This window comes from Scyliorhinus torazame, chromosome 15 (genome assembly GCF_047496885.1).
Source record: "Scyliorhinus torazame isolate Kashiwa2021f chromosome 15, sScyTor2.1, whole genome shotgun sequence".
Classification (NCBI taxonomy): domain Eukaryota; kingdom Metazoa; phylum Chordata; class Chondrichthyes; order Carcharhiniformes; family Scyliorhinidae; genus Scyliorhinus; species Scyliorhinus torazame.
The window spans coordinates 77,281,248-77,297,995 of NC_092721.1; the positions used below are offsets into that span (position 1 = coordinate 77,281,248).

The 16,748-nt window shown below is 45.1% G+C and overlaps 1 protein-coding gene across 4 annotated transcripts in view; it reads left to right on the plus strand.

The window, feature by feature from the left end:
• Nucleotides 1-14,423, plus strand: part of pcdh17 (protocadherin 17) — a 202,537-nt gene extending 188,114 nt beyond the window's left edge. For 3 of the 4 annotated variants that reach the window (XM_072476312.1, XM_072476310.1, XM_072476311.1), the window contains one exon: nucleotides 11,706-14,423. In XM_072476312.1, coding sequence (XP_072332413.1) covers nucleotides 11,706-12,397 — 692 coding nt within the window. In that variant the 3' untranslated portion in view covers nucleotides 12,398-14,423. The remainder of the gene's footprint in view (nucleotides 1-11,705) is intronic. The other variant, XR_011935139.1, reaches the window with a different exon arrangement.
• The last annotated feature ends 2,325 nt before the right edge of the window (nucleotides 14,424-16,748 follow it).

A 16,748-nucleotide genomic window follows, 5' to 3' on the forward strand; every position in this document is an offset into this window, starting at 1 on the left:
GAACTCATATTAGCCCTTCATGAGTGCATGCAAGCACCCAGCAACATGCATTGTGCCTATGTGTTTGCATCTGAGGGATCAGGAAGAGGTTAATCATGAATCGTGCCCTATTTTTTAGCCTTAATTAAATTTTATGGCCCTAAAATTCTACCTGCTATAAAAAAGGCCAAAACCATGTTGAATGTTATATGCTCAGTACCACTAAGGTCACAGTATCAAAGCACTTTCAACAAACTTTTAAATACCTGGGGTTACCTTCCATTTCAATGGTGTGCATGTATGCTTCAGAGGAAAATTTGACATGAATCTCGTGTCAGTGACATAGATTCATATCCCTTCAGCAATGTGTCTCTATCTTTTTATCCTGTCACCCTAACATACCCTCTGCTGCATTTAGCATAGATAGCATGTATCAGTTAAAAACGAGAAACACTGTTCCACACAAAAGAAAAATCTAGGCTATAAATATATATCAAGTAATTAATGTCAAATATGTGGCAACAAGGTTAAACAGTAATCCAGTTTTGGGGTTCTCATCAAACTTTGCTCCTGCAGTTTTATGGCATTATCAGAAGTGCTTCATTGAATTACTGCCTTGTAATTCTTGACCAGGTTTTTAGTCATCTGTTATCCCATTTCATTCTTTACAGCATGTAATACACTTGATAAATGCATCTATGAAACACTGGTACCTCTGGGATCAAGGGTTTACGTGAGGTGAGAATTGACTAATGCTTCCTGCACTAAGAATTACTGTTTCCCCAACCGTGACGTAACTTCATTGTCCTCAATACCTTACTGTGATGAAGGTTTCCCTCTTCCAGAATCATTGCAGATTTTTTCAAAAAAATCCTAAAAAGCCCTGAAATCATGGGGTCCAGCTCGCCCACCGGCAATGTGACAGAACAGGAACTCCTGGCTGCCTACAATGGAGGATATGCAGCACCATCTTAAATCATGGGATGTCTGGGGGAGCTTATGCACTGTTAGGAGCCTTGAAATTACTAAGGACAGTTTGTGCCTGTGGAAGGCCCCTGCCATGAAGAAGTGTCAGGGAACTGAAGCCTACCTTTACAGCCCCAAAGTGGAGAATGGAAAGCCAGAGACTCTTAAAGATTCAAAGGGAAAATATATTTTGCAAAATAGTTTTGCCACAAGAATGTGGGAACTGTGACCACGGAAGGTGTTCAGCCCCTTTTGTTGTTGTTTTACGCTTTCCCTCTTGTGTGGATCTTTGGAAGACCCAGAAAGGATACAGCCAGCAAACATTTTTTTAAATAAATTTAGAGTATCCAATTTGTTTTTCCAAATTCAGGGCAATTTGGCATGTCCAATCCAGCTGCCCTGCACATCTTTGGGTTCTGGGGGTGAGACCCATGCACACTCGGGAGAAAGTGCAAACTCTACACGGACAATGACCCGGGGCCGGGATCGAACCCTGGTCCTCGGCGCCGTGAGTGCCAACCACTGCGCCACCGTGCCGCCCACCCAGCAAACATGGCACCTGTTGTGCCTCAAAAGGGTGTGTTGGGTGCAATTTCGAGAGAAACCCAGAAATGCCTCAACACTTTTGGGAGACAATAAAGAGGACTTGCCTGTAATCCCCAGCCAGAAGTTTTGTTCACAAGCAGCACGGGCTAAAATCTAGCAGATCCAAATACCCCACCCCCGCTAAATTCTCTACCCCACAGATAATCTGACTCTTATGCCTCATATTTCATGCCAAAATGTTCAGCAGTATGAGCCCACAGTTTCTGAGGTTAAAGAAACTTAGCAAAAGGTGATTTGATTACATGATCCCAAAGCCATTACTTCTTGAGATTCTTATTCTGCCGTGTGCATGTAGAAAGGGAGCCTTGACATGGCAGAATTTTCATGTGCAATTCATGGTAAGGTCTCATCGGTTCCTATGACTACCTCTCACTGTTTTACATGGTTCCATTCATGACAACTGAGATGGATCAATAATATGAAAATGGAAAGTAAATAGAAAACTTGTTTGCACCACTCAGCCATATGTATCAGTTGATGCGTTGTGTAACATTAAGAGTTGTCTTAACTCTAAAGCACAAATGGTTAGGGGCAGGTTCTCCGTCCAGTGACGCCAGACTCACGAAACTCAATTGGACAGTGAATCGTGCGTCGGCTGAAAATCGAGGACGTGCCGGGTGCACAACAGAATGCCATGCTCCAATGCCTCGACAGCGGCGTGAATGCACCCAGGCAGGCAAGGGCATGCACATTGTACAGTAAAGGCCGTTAACATATCATTAATGAGCCTGATCTGGCAATCTTAATCCTGCATCGTCTCTGCCAGGCAGAATTACCAATGGGGAAGTTCACTTGTGGTATTGAAAATTGGGAACCGGGTGCCATGGTTGCTGAGGGAGAGAGAGGGGGTACAAAATGTGTCCAACATCGCTGTAGTTTGCTGTCAGCTGTGCTACTGGCCGGGGGTGTCTGCCGGAGGGGAGGGGGCGGTGTAGCAGGGAGTGGCCAGGAGGTGGACCGTAGGGTCGCAGTGGTCGGGCATGAACCACCATTGATGCAACCTGAAAGGCATCCACCCGGCTGTGCCATATCCATGGTAGCATTTTGCCTTTATGTCAAATAGTTGTAGGTTCAATAATGTGAGCACATAAACTAAAACATGGGGAGCGCTGTACGGTTTTACAGCCAGGTGCCGTTTCTGTCTCAAACCCTCCCCTTTTAGCCAGGCCCGGGCTGGCACTGATACATTGTTGTCTTGCCTGCCAGTGACTGGTAAGTGTGTCTTTTTGAGAGACTGGGCTTGTAGAGTATGCAGAAACTTGGGCAACATCAAGATGTGAAGAACAACAACCAGATGCGATGGGGAGATGAATGTGTGAGGTAACAAAAAAGGACAAAAATCGGGAACCAGCACATCAGGGACAGGTAAAGATTGTGGGAGCACTAATGAAATTAGCTGAGAAGAGATTGAAATGGTGCAGTCACCTGTTCCAGAGAGACAGGACATGTGGTGAGGTGAATGATGGCGATGGAACTGCCAGAAAGAAGGAGAAGAGGAAGTTCTAAAGCCAAATGGAAAGATGTGGTTGTGACCGACTTCCAACACAGCAGGTTTGGAAGAGGAATGGGTGACTGCCGGGAGGAAATGGAGAAGGGCAATCAACCAGCAATGTGGCAACCTGAAGTAAAATGGGAAAAACAGAAAGAAGAAATCCTCCAGCAAACCTGGCAGGATTTGAACTTTTATTTCTAGATCATTTGCCCAGTCTTTTGGAATACTCATCCAATCCAATCCATTATCGCTATACTACTGTACTATAGACACCAATTACAAAGCCACCACTTGAAAACATATTAAACCCTTGGTTATTTTAGACAATTCAATCAGCTGTTCACACATCGTTACAGTACAAGTACAGTAATATCCATCTATTATTGAATATTTTCATCATTCATGCATGTATATAGATATAATGTATATATTTGTTATTTTTCTGCAACTTGGATCATCCACCACCTTAAACATTCACTCCCTCCTCCATCAATGGACACTGACAGCAGTCAGTACGATCCACAAGCTGCACTGCAGCAACTCACCAAGGATCGTTCAGCTGGAGCTTCCAAACCTGCGATTGCTACCACCTTAAAGAGTAAACACAACAGGCACATGGGAACATCACCATCTGAAAGTTCCCCTCCAAGTCGCACAGCATATTGACTTGGAGTTGCATCACTGTCCTGTTCTGTTCACATCCTATGAATGAAGAAAAACTATTTTGGGCCCCATATATATAATGTATTCTTTATACATTTTTACAACATCATAAAATCTAACTTTAAGTTCTTTCCTTTTTGGAGAATAGTGGAGTCACAAGTTACTAAGAGGTGGAGATTTCCGAGTACTAATGAGGGAAGCAGTGAACCTAGTGACTCCAACCCAGACGATGAGGCTCGTTTATCACTCACGGATAATCGGCATCTGTGCTTGAACAGATGCCTTTCATCAAGTACCAGATGTACTTACGTTGTTAGAAGGGGAAGTTAAGGGCAGCATGGTGGCACAGTGGTTAGCATTACTGTCTACGGCGCTGAGGACCCGGGTTCAAATCCCGGTCCTGGGTCACTATCCGTGTAGAGTTTGCACATTTTCCCTGTGTCTGTGTGGGTTTCACCCTCACAACCCAAAGATGTGCAGGGTAGGTGGATTGGCCACACTAAATTGCCCCTGAATTGGAAAAAAAATAATTGGGTACTCTAAATTTTTTTTTAAAGGGGAAGTTAAATGAAACAATGTCAAGGGTCTGTGAGTAAAGGAACTCAACTGCTTGAATGAAAGAGCCTGCTAGGCCACTTGTACAGCCGAGTTATCAGGAGAGAACAGTGTATAATATGTTTGAAAATTTTTAGACATCCTGCTGCAAATTTCGATCAAATTGCATTATTGTGTCCATTCTTTAAATGTGGCGTTCTTCCCTTTCTTCCTCTAACCCTGCACCTGCTGCTGTTCCCTGGCAGATTAGTGAGCAGGAGACCTCTGCACTTTCTAGCTAAATATTTCCAAATTCATGTCACAAAGAACCTGGCATAAATCACTCCCAGATTTTTACTTTGCTTCCAGTGGCGAAGCATCTGGACTCTGCTCAGCATCACCACTTGGCAAATTAAATAAGACTTTCAAACAAATCTATTCAAACAGAAGTGCACAGGAGAGGCTGTTTCCAACCACAACACTGTAGCAAAACCCTGCTGATATTGTTGTTATTTTGATAAGTTAGTACAGATTAATGTTGAACAAAATTCTCCATTTGGGAGACTAAGCGTGATCTCACTAAAAAAGAATATGACCTCGCTATCTCCCGGCACTTTGTTTTTTTTAGTGCTCCCGCGAGCGAAACTCGGTGCAGGAAGAGATTTTTAAATGGTGTCCCAATCTCTCAAGCCCCCAACTCACCTATTCGAGGGTCATTGAGCCCCCTCCCCGCACCCCACCCCACATGGACAGGGCAACCCCAGGCCCAGTCCTGGCGCCGGCCAAATTACAGTCTGGCAGTGCCACCTGGGTACCCTGGCACCTGGCTGGCAGTGCCAAGGTTCCCAGGTGACACCAGCAGTGCCAAGGTGCTACCCTGCCCGGAGGCCGACCAGCCAGGAGCCTCCAATCGCCTGGGAGACCTCCCAGGAACCGCTCCATTTGGCCCCCATTAGTGAAGACCAGTACTGAACGGTGCCCAGCTAGGGTCTCCTCAACGAGGCCAGTCAATACGAAGTGGCCATTAGATTCAACACGAGCATAGCTAAATAGGTTGTTAAACTCACTTAGCCATGCAAGACTGGGTCCCGCTCATTGTAGCGTAATGGCCATCAAGAATACCAGGGGAGGCCTCTCCGTTCCGGCAGGACGCGGCCAGTAGATCGAGCCCAGAGTCTTGAGGCCGGGACTGAATTGCGTGCAGTTTGCATTCCTGTTGGGGGTGCTATTTCTGGAGCAATTCAGGACATGCTAATGGGCCAGCACTCTGCTGGCGGAAATTCCGAGCAATTCCCGGCCCAGCGAACATCTAACCATTGGGGCCGGAGTTAGCGCCAAAGAGTCTGGCAGCTGGAGCTGTTTTAAGCGCTCCAATTACCATACACTCACTGCAGCCAACAAGATGGCTCAGAGAAGGCCAGCCCCCCAAGGTTGGGAGTCCGAGGTGGACCCACAGTTCCATGCCAGTGAGGAGTGGAGGGGACACCCTCTTCTCTAGCGTGGGCCACAGACTCAAGCCTGCTCTCCAGAACACTACCTGGGAGGTGGTGACATAGGCAGTTAGCACTGCCAGCCTCAGCAGCAGGAGACAGCTGGTGATCCGGAGGGGTGGAGTCACTGGTGAGTCCTGTGCCCTGAGAGAGGCAGAGAACTAGAGAGGGTTTTAGAGGACACGGTGCAGGTATCCTCTGGTTGGGGTGATCTCTGCTGATCCCCTGATTTTCTGCAATCAGGCAGCACTTCTGAAGAGTACCAACACCAGTTGGACACCTGATTGAGCTTGGCCCTGATACAACTGGGGTAGGAGGGCACCCAGAGGGACGGCCCTCTTTCAGATGACCAGAGGCCTTCTGAGCATTTAAAGGATACAGACAGCACTCAGCAGTGTGAGCAACCAGGAGCCTGTAAGGAACACCAAAGGGGTGCATTTAAAAGCCAGACTGCAGCAATGGTGGTCTGAGCCAGGCCATCATAATCTCAAGAGGAACACCCCAAGTCCATGTACTTGGCACCAAGTCACTATCTGCTACTGCCCCCGGCCTGGGCACCAATCCCCCAGTAAGCCCATTTTCAACGGGTTTTCAGTGCGTTTTTAGCCTCCTGCTCCCCATCTGCAGCCATGTCGCCCAGTCCATGTCTGTACATACTTATGGTAATTCACACCCGCGAGACCTCCGCCTGAGAGAAGTGGAGCATTGTGGAAGGACGGAGCATACTGTGTCCAATCCACTAATCACATTTAAATGCATGTAAATGCCGGTTTTCCATGCCGCTATCAGCGCGGACCGGAGCATGGTGCCCAAATCGGCACCGGGCTGGTACTTCGATTTTGGGCAGATACCTGCGGTTTGCAGTTGCAGCACCTTTCATCACCTCAGGAGGTGCCAATCCACTTTACACCCAATGAATTACTTTTGAATTTACTATTCAAATGTAGGAAACATGGTAGCACGCATCAAAGATCCACAAACGATAACAACATTGGTTGAGTTATATATATTGTATGGACAATGGGAAGGTGTCTGTCTTCTTTGAATGGTGCAGTTGCATTTTTACACTTTATTTTAACAGTTCGTTCCAAAGAATGCATCTCTACCTGTCCAAAGAATGCATCTCTTGACAGTGGAGCAATCCCTTTGCACTGCACTGAAATGTCAGTATGGGTTTTTTACTCAAGTCTCTTGAGTTGGATCAAAATTACAGCCTACAAACATTGGGCTGAGGGAGGCCACCACCGAGCCACAAATATATGTTCATAATTTGATGTACTCTGTTCTTTTGAGATGTTCCTAGTGATTTACCTATCGGACCCCGAGCTTTTGATCATCGAACCTGATCTCTCCTCTGGCTAAGTGTTAAGTTTTGGCGGCTAACTTTCTTGAAACGTGCTTGAAAAGTGTTGCTACATTAAAGGCACTATATAAATGCAAGTTGTTGTTGTACGGACTGTGACATTGATAAATCATCTCATCCCTTATTTAATATGTACGGCTCTACAAATCTGAGAACGTTTTACCACTGTGGAATTGACCCTTTGCTTCTTTCGTTCCAGATTATGCTCCATTCCCTGCAGATTGGGTGCTGTTTGGCAAGATCAGCCATCAGCAACCCACTCAGGGCCAGAAAATATGGTGGTCTCTGCCTTTGGCAGCAGAGTCTGTGCTTGTTCTGCCAGCAGAGCCACCAGCCCTTCTCGGTGGCTCTCAGTCGCCCTGAAGAATAGCCCTGCCCAGCTCACTTCACAAAACTGCAGGCAGTGTCAAACCTTCCATGAAGCAACGTAAAGAAAGTACTTTACCAGAGATAGTGAAGATAGGGAATCTTGGGATATTTATGACAATGCTCCATTTACTAAATAGTGGAAGACTTCTCCACCAGCTATTTAATGTATGTTTATCTCATCATGTGCCCCATTACTGTTTTTAGAACCTTGCTGTGTGCAAAATGATTGCTGCATTTCCCTGCATTCCAGCAGTAGCTACACTTTGGAAGTACCGCATTGATTGTAAAGCACTTTGGAATGCTCCAATATGATGAAAGGTGTTATATCAATGCAAATCAATTTGTATTAAAAGGGTAGGTCATAATAGCATCAAGGTATAATGCTACATTAGCCCCCAACAATTCCAGTAGGTCAGACTGCCAGCAGTGGCTCAATTGGTAGCACTCTTAGTTGTAAGGTACCAGGTTCAAGTCCCATTCCAGGGTTTCACCACAAAATCAAGATTCAATGCAGGAGGTATTCTTAAACCAAGGCCCCCACCTGCCTTTTTGGGTGGACGTAAAGAATTCCATGACACAATTTTTAAATAAAAACAGGGGAGTTGTCCTGCCAATATTGATCCCCCAATCAAGTTCACAAAAATCACATTTCTGTTTGTTAGGGTTTTCTGTATGCGAATTGGCTGTTGCATTCCCTACATTATCGGAAACATATTTAATTGGCTGTAAACCATCTGGAGATGGTCGTGAAAAATGCAAGTTTTCCTTTTTCTGAAAAGCTCCTTTGAGTTAAAAATAGAAAAATTACTGATGACTTAAATCGTACTGCTACAATGACCCTTATGAGAAAATCCTGGGCCTGGATTCTCCGCCACCCACCTCCAGTAGCGGGGTCGCCGATGCAGCGGAGAATCAAAAAAATCGGGATCAATGACTAGCATTGGCGGGCGCAGACCAAATGCAATGCTCCGACCACCTTGCTGGCAGCAGGATTGGGGTTCACACTCGCGTGCCAATGGGAGGATGTAAATTAAACAAACAGGTCTTAATCACCCATTTGCATCCACTTAGCGGGTCAGGCATCCTATTCTCTGGCCCTCCGTAATTCTCCGGTCCCCTGGGCCAAGAATCACGTGGGCTGGAACCACAACAGGTCTCACCAAGGTTGTCTTTGTGGTGGGCCAAAGGGGTAACCCGCTTAGGGAGTTGCCCCAAAAGTCCATCCGAAGACTACCCTCCCCCCTCGCATTGCACAACCTGCCCATCCTTCCTCTAACAGACCCCCCAAGACGGAAGACCAGTTCAAGAGGCCCCCTAAATCGGGAGACCCATCCAAGTGACCCCTTTAATCGGGAAACCCCCTAGGGACCCCCTGATAGGGAGACTCCTCCAGGGACCCCTTAATAGGAAGGCACCCCCAGTGGCCCCCTTAATAGGGAGACTCCCCCTAGGGACCCAAGAACTAAAGGAACCTCCAACAGAGACCCCCTAATTAAAGGAACCCCCCCCCCAGCACAGGGACCCCCCTAACTAGAGGTAGTTAACCTATGCCATGCCCATTAAGTATATCATATTCCTAACTTTACGGCTATGAACTTCAGTCAACATGGAACTTGTAACATAGTCAAAATGCTGCTGAGCGCCAGGTGACATTTTTTGATTTCTGGACAGATGAAGGATTAACTCATGTCGAAACATGCTCCCAGAAAGTTCTTAAAATGTAAAAGCCCATGGATGGAATGTCCACCCTTGAATGCAAAGTCACTTGCAAATTCACACCATTAATTGGGTATTTGCCCAAAACACAAGTCCAGACTTCCAAGTTCAAAGCTTATCAAAGGACTAAACAGAAATTAGTTCATCATAAGAAGGTATGAATAACCCATCCATTTTCTCATTGTATAGCAATGGCTCTTGACTTTCAAATCATTCTGGGTAGACAATAGAAATATTGATCACATGATCAACTTTTACTCTTTTTAAAAATAAATTTAGGAGTACCCAAATCATTTTTTCCAATTAAGGGGCAATTTAGCATGGCCAATCCACCTAACCTGCCCATCTTTGGGGTGAGGGGACGAAACCCACGCAACACGGGGACAATGTGCAAACTCCACACAGTGTCCCAGAGCCGGGATCGAACCTGGGACCTCAGCGCCGTGAGGCAGCAGTGCTAACCACTGCGCCACCGTGCTGCCCATCAACTTTTACTCTTAAGAACCAGAGGGATATCAGGCCCGAAACTACCAGAAGGAGGGAGAGTTTCTCCAACCAGAGGAACCAGTTAACCCAGAAAGTGTAAAGAGGACAAATTTGTTTTCACCTGCAAAGACTCACCTCTACAGAAATTCTACCATAACTTTGGAAATCGAGAAACTTCCAACTTCCATTCATCTCTAATGAACCACTAGAGTGGACTTATCCAGAAGGCACCATGTACACCTTTAAGGATTCATTCTGAACTACAATTTGCTTCTGACATTGTTATTGGTCCAGCTGCATGCCTCTTCCTCGAGAATCCAATGTTTGTCTATGCATAAAGAAATGAGTATTTACATTCTGGGGTGTTGTGTGAATAAACATTATTTTCGTATGTAAACTTATCAAAGTCTGTTTCATGTCTATTACTAAAAGTCTGAACTCAGAAATGGTAAAAGACACTCTCTAAACACATAGTATTGCGGACGCATAAGAGCTGAGGAGAAATGGGAGAGGTTATCCGTCCATCTCTTTCTCCGTCCATAATGCCTGGTCTAAGAAAAATATAACAAAATGCTCCAACTTTCACACACACACAAAGTCAAAGGGCAGGATTCTCTCAGCCCACGCCGGGTCGGAGAATCGCCGGGCCGGGCGCGAATCGCGCGAGGCCGCCCCGACGCCTGTCCGCTGATACTTCAGTGAGCGGAGAATCGGCGCCGGCGGCCTCCCCCCGGCGATTCTCCGCCCGGGATGGGTCGAGTGGCCGCAAAAAAAAATCCGAGTCCCGCTGGTGCCATCCACGTGTGGTCTTACCCGGCGGGACCTCGGCGTGTATTCCTTCTGGGGCGGCCTGATGGGAGGGGAGGGGGGGTCCGACCCCGATGGGGGGGGGGGCCTCCACTGTGGCCTGGCCCGCGATTGGGGCCTACTGATCGGCGGGCCGGCCTCTCGGGCTGGGGGCCTCTTTTACTTGCGCGGCCCCTGCAGCCCTACGCCATGTTGCATCGGGGCCGGCGCAGAGAAGGAAGCCAGTGCGCATGCGCAGACCCGCGGCGCCCTTTTGACGCCGGTATCGGCAGCTGGAGTGGCGTGGGTCGCTCCAGTGATGTGCTGGCCTTCTGTAGGGCTCAGAATCGTTGCTCCTGGGGGCCTGTTGACGCAGTCGTAAAACACGACGGCGTTTATGAAGGCGTCAACACTTAGCCTCAGGATCAGAGAATCCCGCCCAAGGTTCATACACACACAGGTAGATTGCAGAGTGGGTGTGAGGGGAGAGCAGATTAAGCAATGCATAGTCTAGTAAAGTTAAGGTATATCCTCTTAAAGGTTGATTCCTTGCCTCAGTGGTCCTTCTGGGTTCAATGTCAATGTCCACATGTCAATAGTTTTGGAATGTGAAGGTACATTGATGCAAATGTGCAGCCCTTCTGCACTATAAATTCTAGGATTCTATAATCTTTGACAGTAGTTTCAGTTCATTAGAATTTGACTTTAGTCTTTTTAAAAATTCACTTAATGGTTTCCAGCCTGTAAATCCATAAGGTATTTTTTATATGAAGCATGTTACATTAATATAAGCAAATAAATGAAAATGTGGTCTCCAATATGTTTCAGAACTTGTTCATCTCAGCGTTTTAGTTGCAGAAAGAATATTGGAAAGTAATTTAAATCTGGGAATTACTCTCAAACATCCACTCATTTTGAGGATAATTTTAATACATTTTAATAATTGTATTTATAACATGGCATTTAAATTGACCTTTATTCAGCCAATGTACATATTGAGCATGAGGTATATGTTGAGTGTAGATGCTACATGTAACAACTGAGAAAATGTCACTTTGTTATTTAATATTGTTTTACATTCGACTTATTTTAGCCTTTGAGATCTGACTGCTTGAGGTGACACTTGTTCCAATGCTGCCAACCTATGATTTTGGTTACCCAGGGCAGCTGATTAAACTGCTTTAGTTTGAATATTTCACTGACTAAAACATTTGTTTTTCTAAGCGTAATAGGTTTTGCTTGTTTTTTTCTGCAGAGAAGGAGGACTGTGTCAACTGTACAGATGAATGCCGTGTCTTAGGACATTCCGACAAGTGTTGGATGCCTCAGTTCCCTGTCTCGAACCAAGCTGAATGTTCGGATTATCGCCGGAATCTTTTTGTACCAGCAGTAGAGGCCACAGTTGAATCTGAGACTCAAGAAAACCCGACTCCTGCTGGGAAAAAAACTTTCTGTACTTTTGGGAAGGACAAACGAGAGCACACCATTCTCGTTGCAAATGTAAAACCCTATTTAAAAGCTAAGCGTGCTCTAAGTCCTCTCTTGCAAGAGGTCTCATCAGCTGCAAGCAGTCCAGACAAGACTTCAATTGCAGGCAGTAACAGCTCAAGTAAACGACCTCTGGTTGCATTTGAGGTGAAACAGAAAATGGCTGACACATCAACAGAGTCAACTGCCCAATATTTGACATCTGATACCCACTACCCATCACCTGATAAACAACGTGACAGCCACTTTATTACACCTGAAGCAGTGGCAACGGTCTTTGCAGATGTACACTCCAGAGTTGGCCGGGAGTTCAATGAGGTGGACACCGTCCTGGACCACTACGAACCTTCTAGCCGGGAGCTAGGCCGGGAAGGTGTGGACGCTGAGCAGGTAGTTCGAGAAATCGACAAGCTTTTGCAAGATTGTCGAGGAAATGACCCTTCAACTGTGAGAAAGTGAACACTGTGTAATTAGTGACAGTTGACTACCTTTCTTCGAAAGGACAACTCACTCAAAAGCCTCATGGCAGCATTTTATTTTTCAGGTGGTAAAGCACCAATGGCAGAATACCAGGAAAGATGATGTTGGTTGATGTCTGTGAGTTAGAATTCAAAGTGCCCTTGTGCGCACTTCTCATTGGTTTTTGTTGTGTCTCAGAATACAGAAAATACTTGTGTTTTCACCAGAATAGTTATGAAAAATGTCTATGTTTCATTCACTGAATTGAATTGACAATCTCAATATATGCCCTTCCTTGGAATGAAAAAGTGGAAAATGCAGGTGCTGTCAAGCTGACCAGTGAATACAGCTCTGCAGACAAAAATATATTGTTTAACAGAAACAATGAGAGGCAGAATTGATAAGAAGCAGGTATCAGCTTTCCATTGTAAATCTTTAAATTCAGAGTGTACAGTTATTGTCAGCTGATGTAGGTGTCCTTATGAACTAGGCTTATCTGCAGTGAACATTGCATCATTGATTGTCACCTCATGGGATATTTCATTCTGGATCATTATGAAATGATGCACATCTAGATATTTTGTATAAACCCACTTTAAAATATTTCTGTAAAATGTGTTGTTTAAACAAAAAACATTTGCCCCATGCTCTCAGACCTAATACAAAACAAGTACAAAATGGTTATTCTGGTTATTCTCTAAGCTGTACTACCAAAGAGTGACATTTTAGTGTCCAGTTGTTTAAATTCCTCCTCTGCATTTTAGTCATCAAAATGTTGTCACCATATTATTGTCCAATGGTATAATATATTGTGTCCCAGATGAAGAAATACTGTTCCATATTTGTAGATGGACACTAAAATGACTCGTTATAGGGGAATACCGATTAAGTACTAGCAAAGCAAAACATATTGATGTGCAAATGTAAGAATCACGGAGTGTTTACACTGAATCTAGCTTTTTAATTGATTTATTGCAATATCAGTGCATATGAGCCAAACTTGTTAATTGTACTAAGAGCTATATTGTGTATTTTATTAAATTAATATATAGTTGTGTTGCAAAATATTTGGGCTTATATTGTATTTGGCAAATGTTGCCTTAGTAGCTGTCGAACTCTATGAGTTTAATTTCACTATTTTCCCCTTTTCCCCTTTGAAATGTGGGAAGCAGTGTACACAAGCAGATTCTGTTTAACAAACCAGTAATGTATGCTTCAAAGTAACCCTTCAAGTATATCAACCATTCAAATTATGGTGACTGAATTAGAAATGTGTATTTGTCAGTAATATCTTGGAATTGTCTCCATATTTTGAAACGTTTCTATATTGTTGAGTTTTTTTTGTGTGCGCTGCATTTATGTAGAATCGACTGATGTCAGGTGAACTCAACTTGATAGCTAAAAAGGAACCACATCCTGGCTTAATAATTTAGTCACTTCATTGCCTTTTCATTATTTAGTCACGTTACTGTCCATTTTCTGTGAAGTGTTTTCCATTAAGTCCCTATCAGCTTAATAAAAACATGACCTCAACATTTTAATTAACAACAAAATTTTTAAAAAGTAATGCTGAATAGCAATGAGGTATTTGCACAGCCTTATTAAGCTGTACTTTCAGGCTATTTATTTTCTAATTTGAGTAGAAGTCACCAAGGTCAACAGCTAGTCTTGATAGCCAACATAATATACACCCACTCATTATTGCCTAATTACATTATTTGGCATCAAGCATCATTAATCAGAGCAGTATTCGGGAGAGATTTTTGCTATCAAGGTTTGTTGACGTGAAATGTAATTGAATGAAGCCTGATTGAGGTCCTGACTTCCCCAGCCCCCCTTGGTCCTTGGGTAGATGCTCAGCATTTATCAGTCCCTGTCACCCCATAGGGCTCAGAGCTACACTGGGCAACTGGTGAGAACAGCATATGTTGTATGGAATAACTCAACTGCTATTGTTAAATGGCTGTGTTTTAATGTGATCTATCTGGAAAATGAGGACAAAGAATTAAAGCAATTACTAACATCAGTGATACATGTTTCTGCATTCATTAAACCCCCAGAAGAATTCTGCGTTGTCTGTATGACAGGACACCTGCCTGTGATTACTGATGTGTAGCTCCAATGAGTAATGCAAGGTACTGTAACGGTCAAAATCAGTTATCTGGTTGCCAACAAATTGAATTCCTATTTAGCAGGTTGGACAAAAATACATTCTTACTGCAAGAGTGCCTCAGGTGAAGAAAACTGATGACACAGTGACTCCAAACAAACCTGTTGGATTTTAACCTGGTGTTGTAAGACTTCTTTCTGTGTCCACCCCAGTCCAACGCAGGCATCTCCACATCATTAGATATTAAAAGAGTGCCACGGTCCTGATGACAACTAACAGTTTAAAGACCTTTTCCAAAAATATTGTAAAGGATGGGGGGGGGGGGGGTCAATTTAAGCTGCCTTGATTTCCCCACTCCACCCATCCGTAAGCAGAAAGGTATTTTTCTTATTCTGATTTGCCCCTTTATAATTGGTGGGTATTTTCCCCAATCCTTAAATTTGCAATGTCCCAATTATCTAGTAATAACTTACACAGCAAACTCAAGCTAAGGGAAAGGGTTGTTTTATTTTCACACACACATGAGAGGGGTTTTGCAACATCCACGCTTTTTATACTCACAATAAATGGGAGATCAGGGAAAAAGAAGAGGGTTCAGGGCACGACCAGAATAAAATACAAGTAGGGGTTTTACATGTGTCCGGAATCAGACATCAACTGGAATGTTTCTTTCAAGGGGAGGTTGACTGATTGTAGGGTGATCTGTCATTCCAGAGCGAGATTTCCTCGATGGGAGAAGGCAGATAGAGTGAGTTGACCTGGTCCCAAGGTTCCAGCAGTTTGCAGGTTTGATGAAGGCCAGAGTTCTTTCTGTTGCCACTGGTTTGATGGCAGACAGCACAGGCTGTTCCTGGAGTTAGGGAGTCACACACCAGGATTGTCTGTTCCGGTGTATGCTCCCACTAACGGAGAATCGGGACTGGTCTCCGCTCGCACTTGGAGCGGTAACCCAGTTGTAGGTCTCACTCATTAACCATGGAAATTTGTGCATGGTGATGTGTTTGCCAGATTCCATCAGAATTCCGGTATCGGATTGTCATTTTGAGCGGGTGCCCCAATCACAAAGTCTGGCGGCAGGCCCCCCTACAACACAAATCCTGATTTGCTCCCCCTGCTGACAAGGAGGGGTATACTCCCCCTCCCACCACGGGAATAACGGGTCACCCCCACCACACCATGCTCACATGAGGGTGACCTCCCCCTCACCACACCACATCAAAGAAGCAAAGTGTTTTCTGCTGTGAAAAAGAGGAAGTGAAACCACTCGGCTCCTTTGATGTGGTGAGTAGTCAATCATAGCAGGAGTATTCATAAACTTTGTGGTTAGCATCAAAGTGGGTACTGAAGATGCATTCAAGCGTGAAGAGAAAAATTACACAATCCCCCAAGCAGCTGTGTCTGAATCACTAAACTCACTCACAGACTACTGCAAGTATTGGAGCCTTTTCCAGTGTTGTGGACTTTGAAGAAAGCCTCCGACACTTGTAGCAGCAATGGAGCGAACATTAGCAAATGGAAAGTGTTCCAGCATTGATTCTTCATTGAACTGCCAGGACTATTCTTCAGCTGTCAGGCAGAGGAGTTCAGGCTGAGGAGGCCAGACCTCTGAAAGGGACAGACCAGACACGGGACCCAATCCTGAGCAGGGGAGGGGAGGTACCGGGCTCAACGGCACTGCCCGAGCCCACCCAAGACCCTTGGGGATCTCTCCCTCTGCAGGCTGGCAGGGGTAGAGGGGCATATTATCAGTGCCCTGACCTCCCTCGGACTTCACTGCGCCAGGGCTGAGCTTGATCAACCGAGCACCAAAGCCCGCCCGGTGGATTTCCTGCTGTGGGGGTGAGAGCTTCACGATGGGAGGGGGGAGAATCAGGCCCGTTAAATGCATGCTTATCATGAATTTGTATTTCCTGCTGGGGAGGGAAGCACGCTGCGGCCAGTGGCAATGGAACAGAATTGTTTATTCTGCCAACGCACCATTCTCCGCCCGATCGGGATTCCCGATCGCAGCGGTGGTGAATGGAGAATCCCCGCCATTGAGTCATACAGTACTGAAGAGGCCCTTCGGCCCATCGAGTATGCATCAACAAAACTACACTAAATCTACACTAATCTCACTTTCCAGCACTTTGCCTATAGCTTTGAATGTTATTATGTTTCAAGTGTTTATCCCTATACTTTTTAACGGTTGTGAGGTTTCTTGCCTCTACTACCCTCCCTTCCAGACTCCAACCACCATAT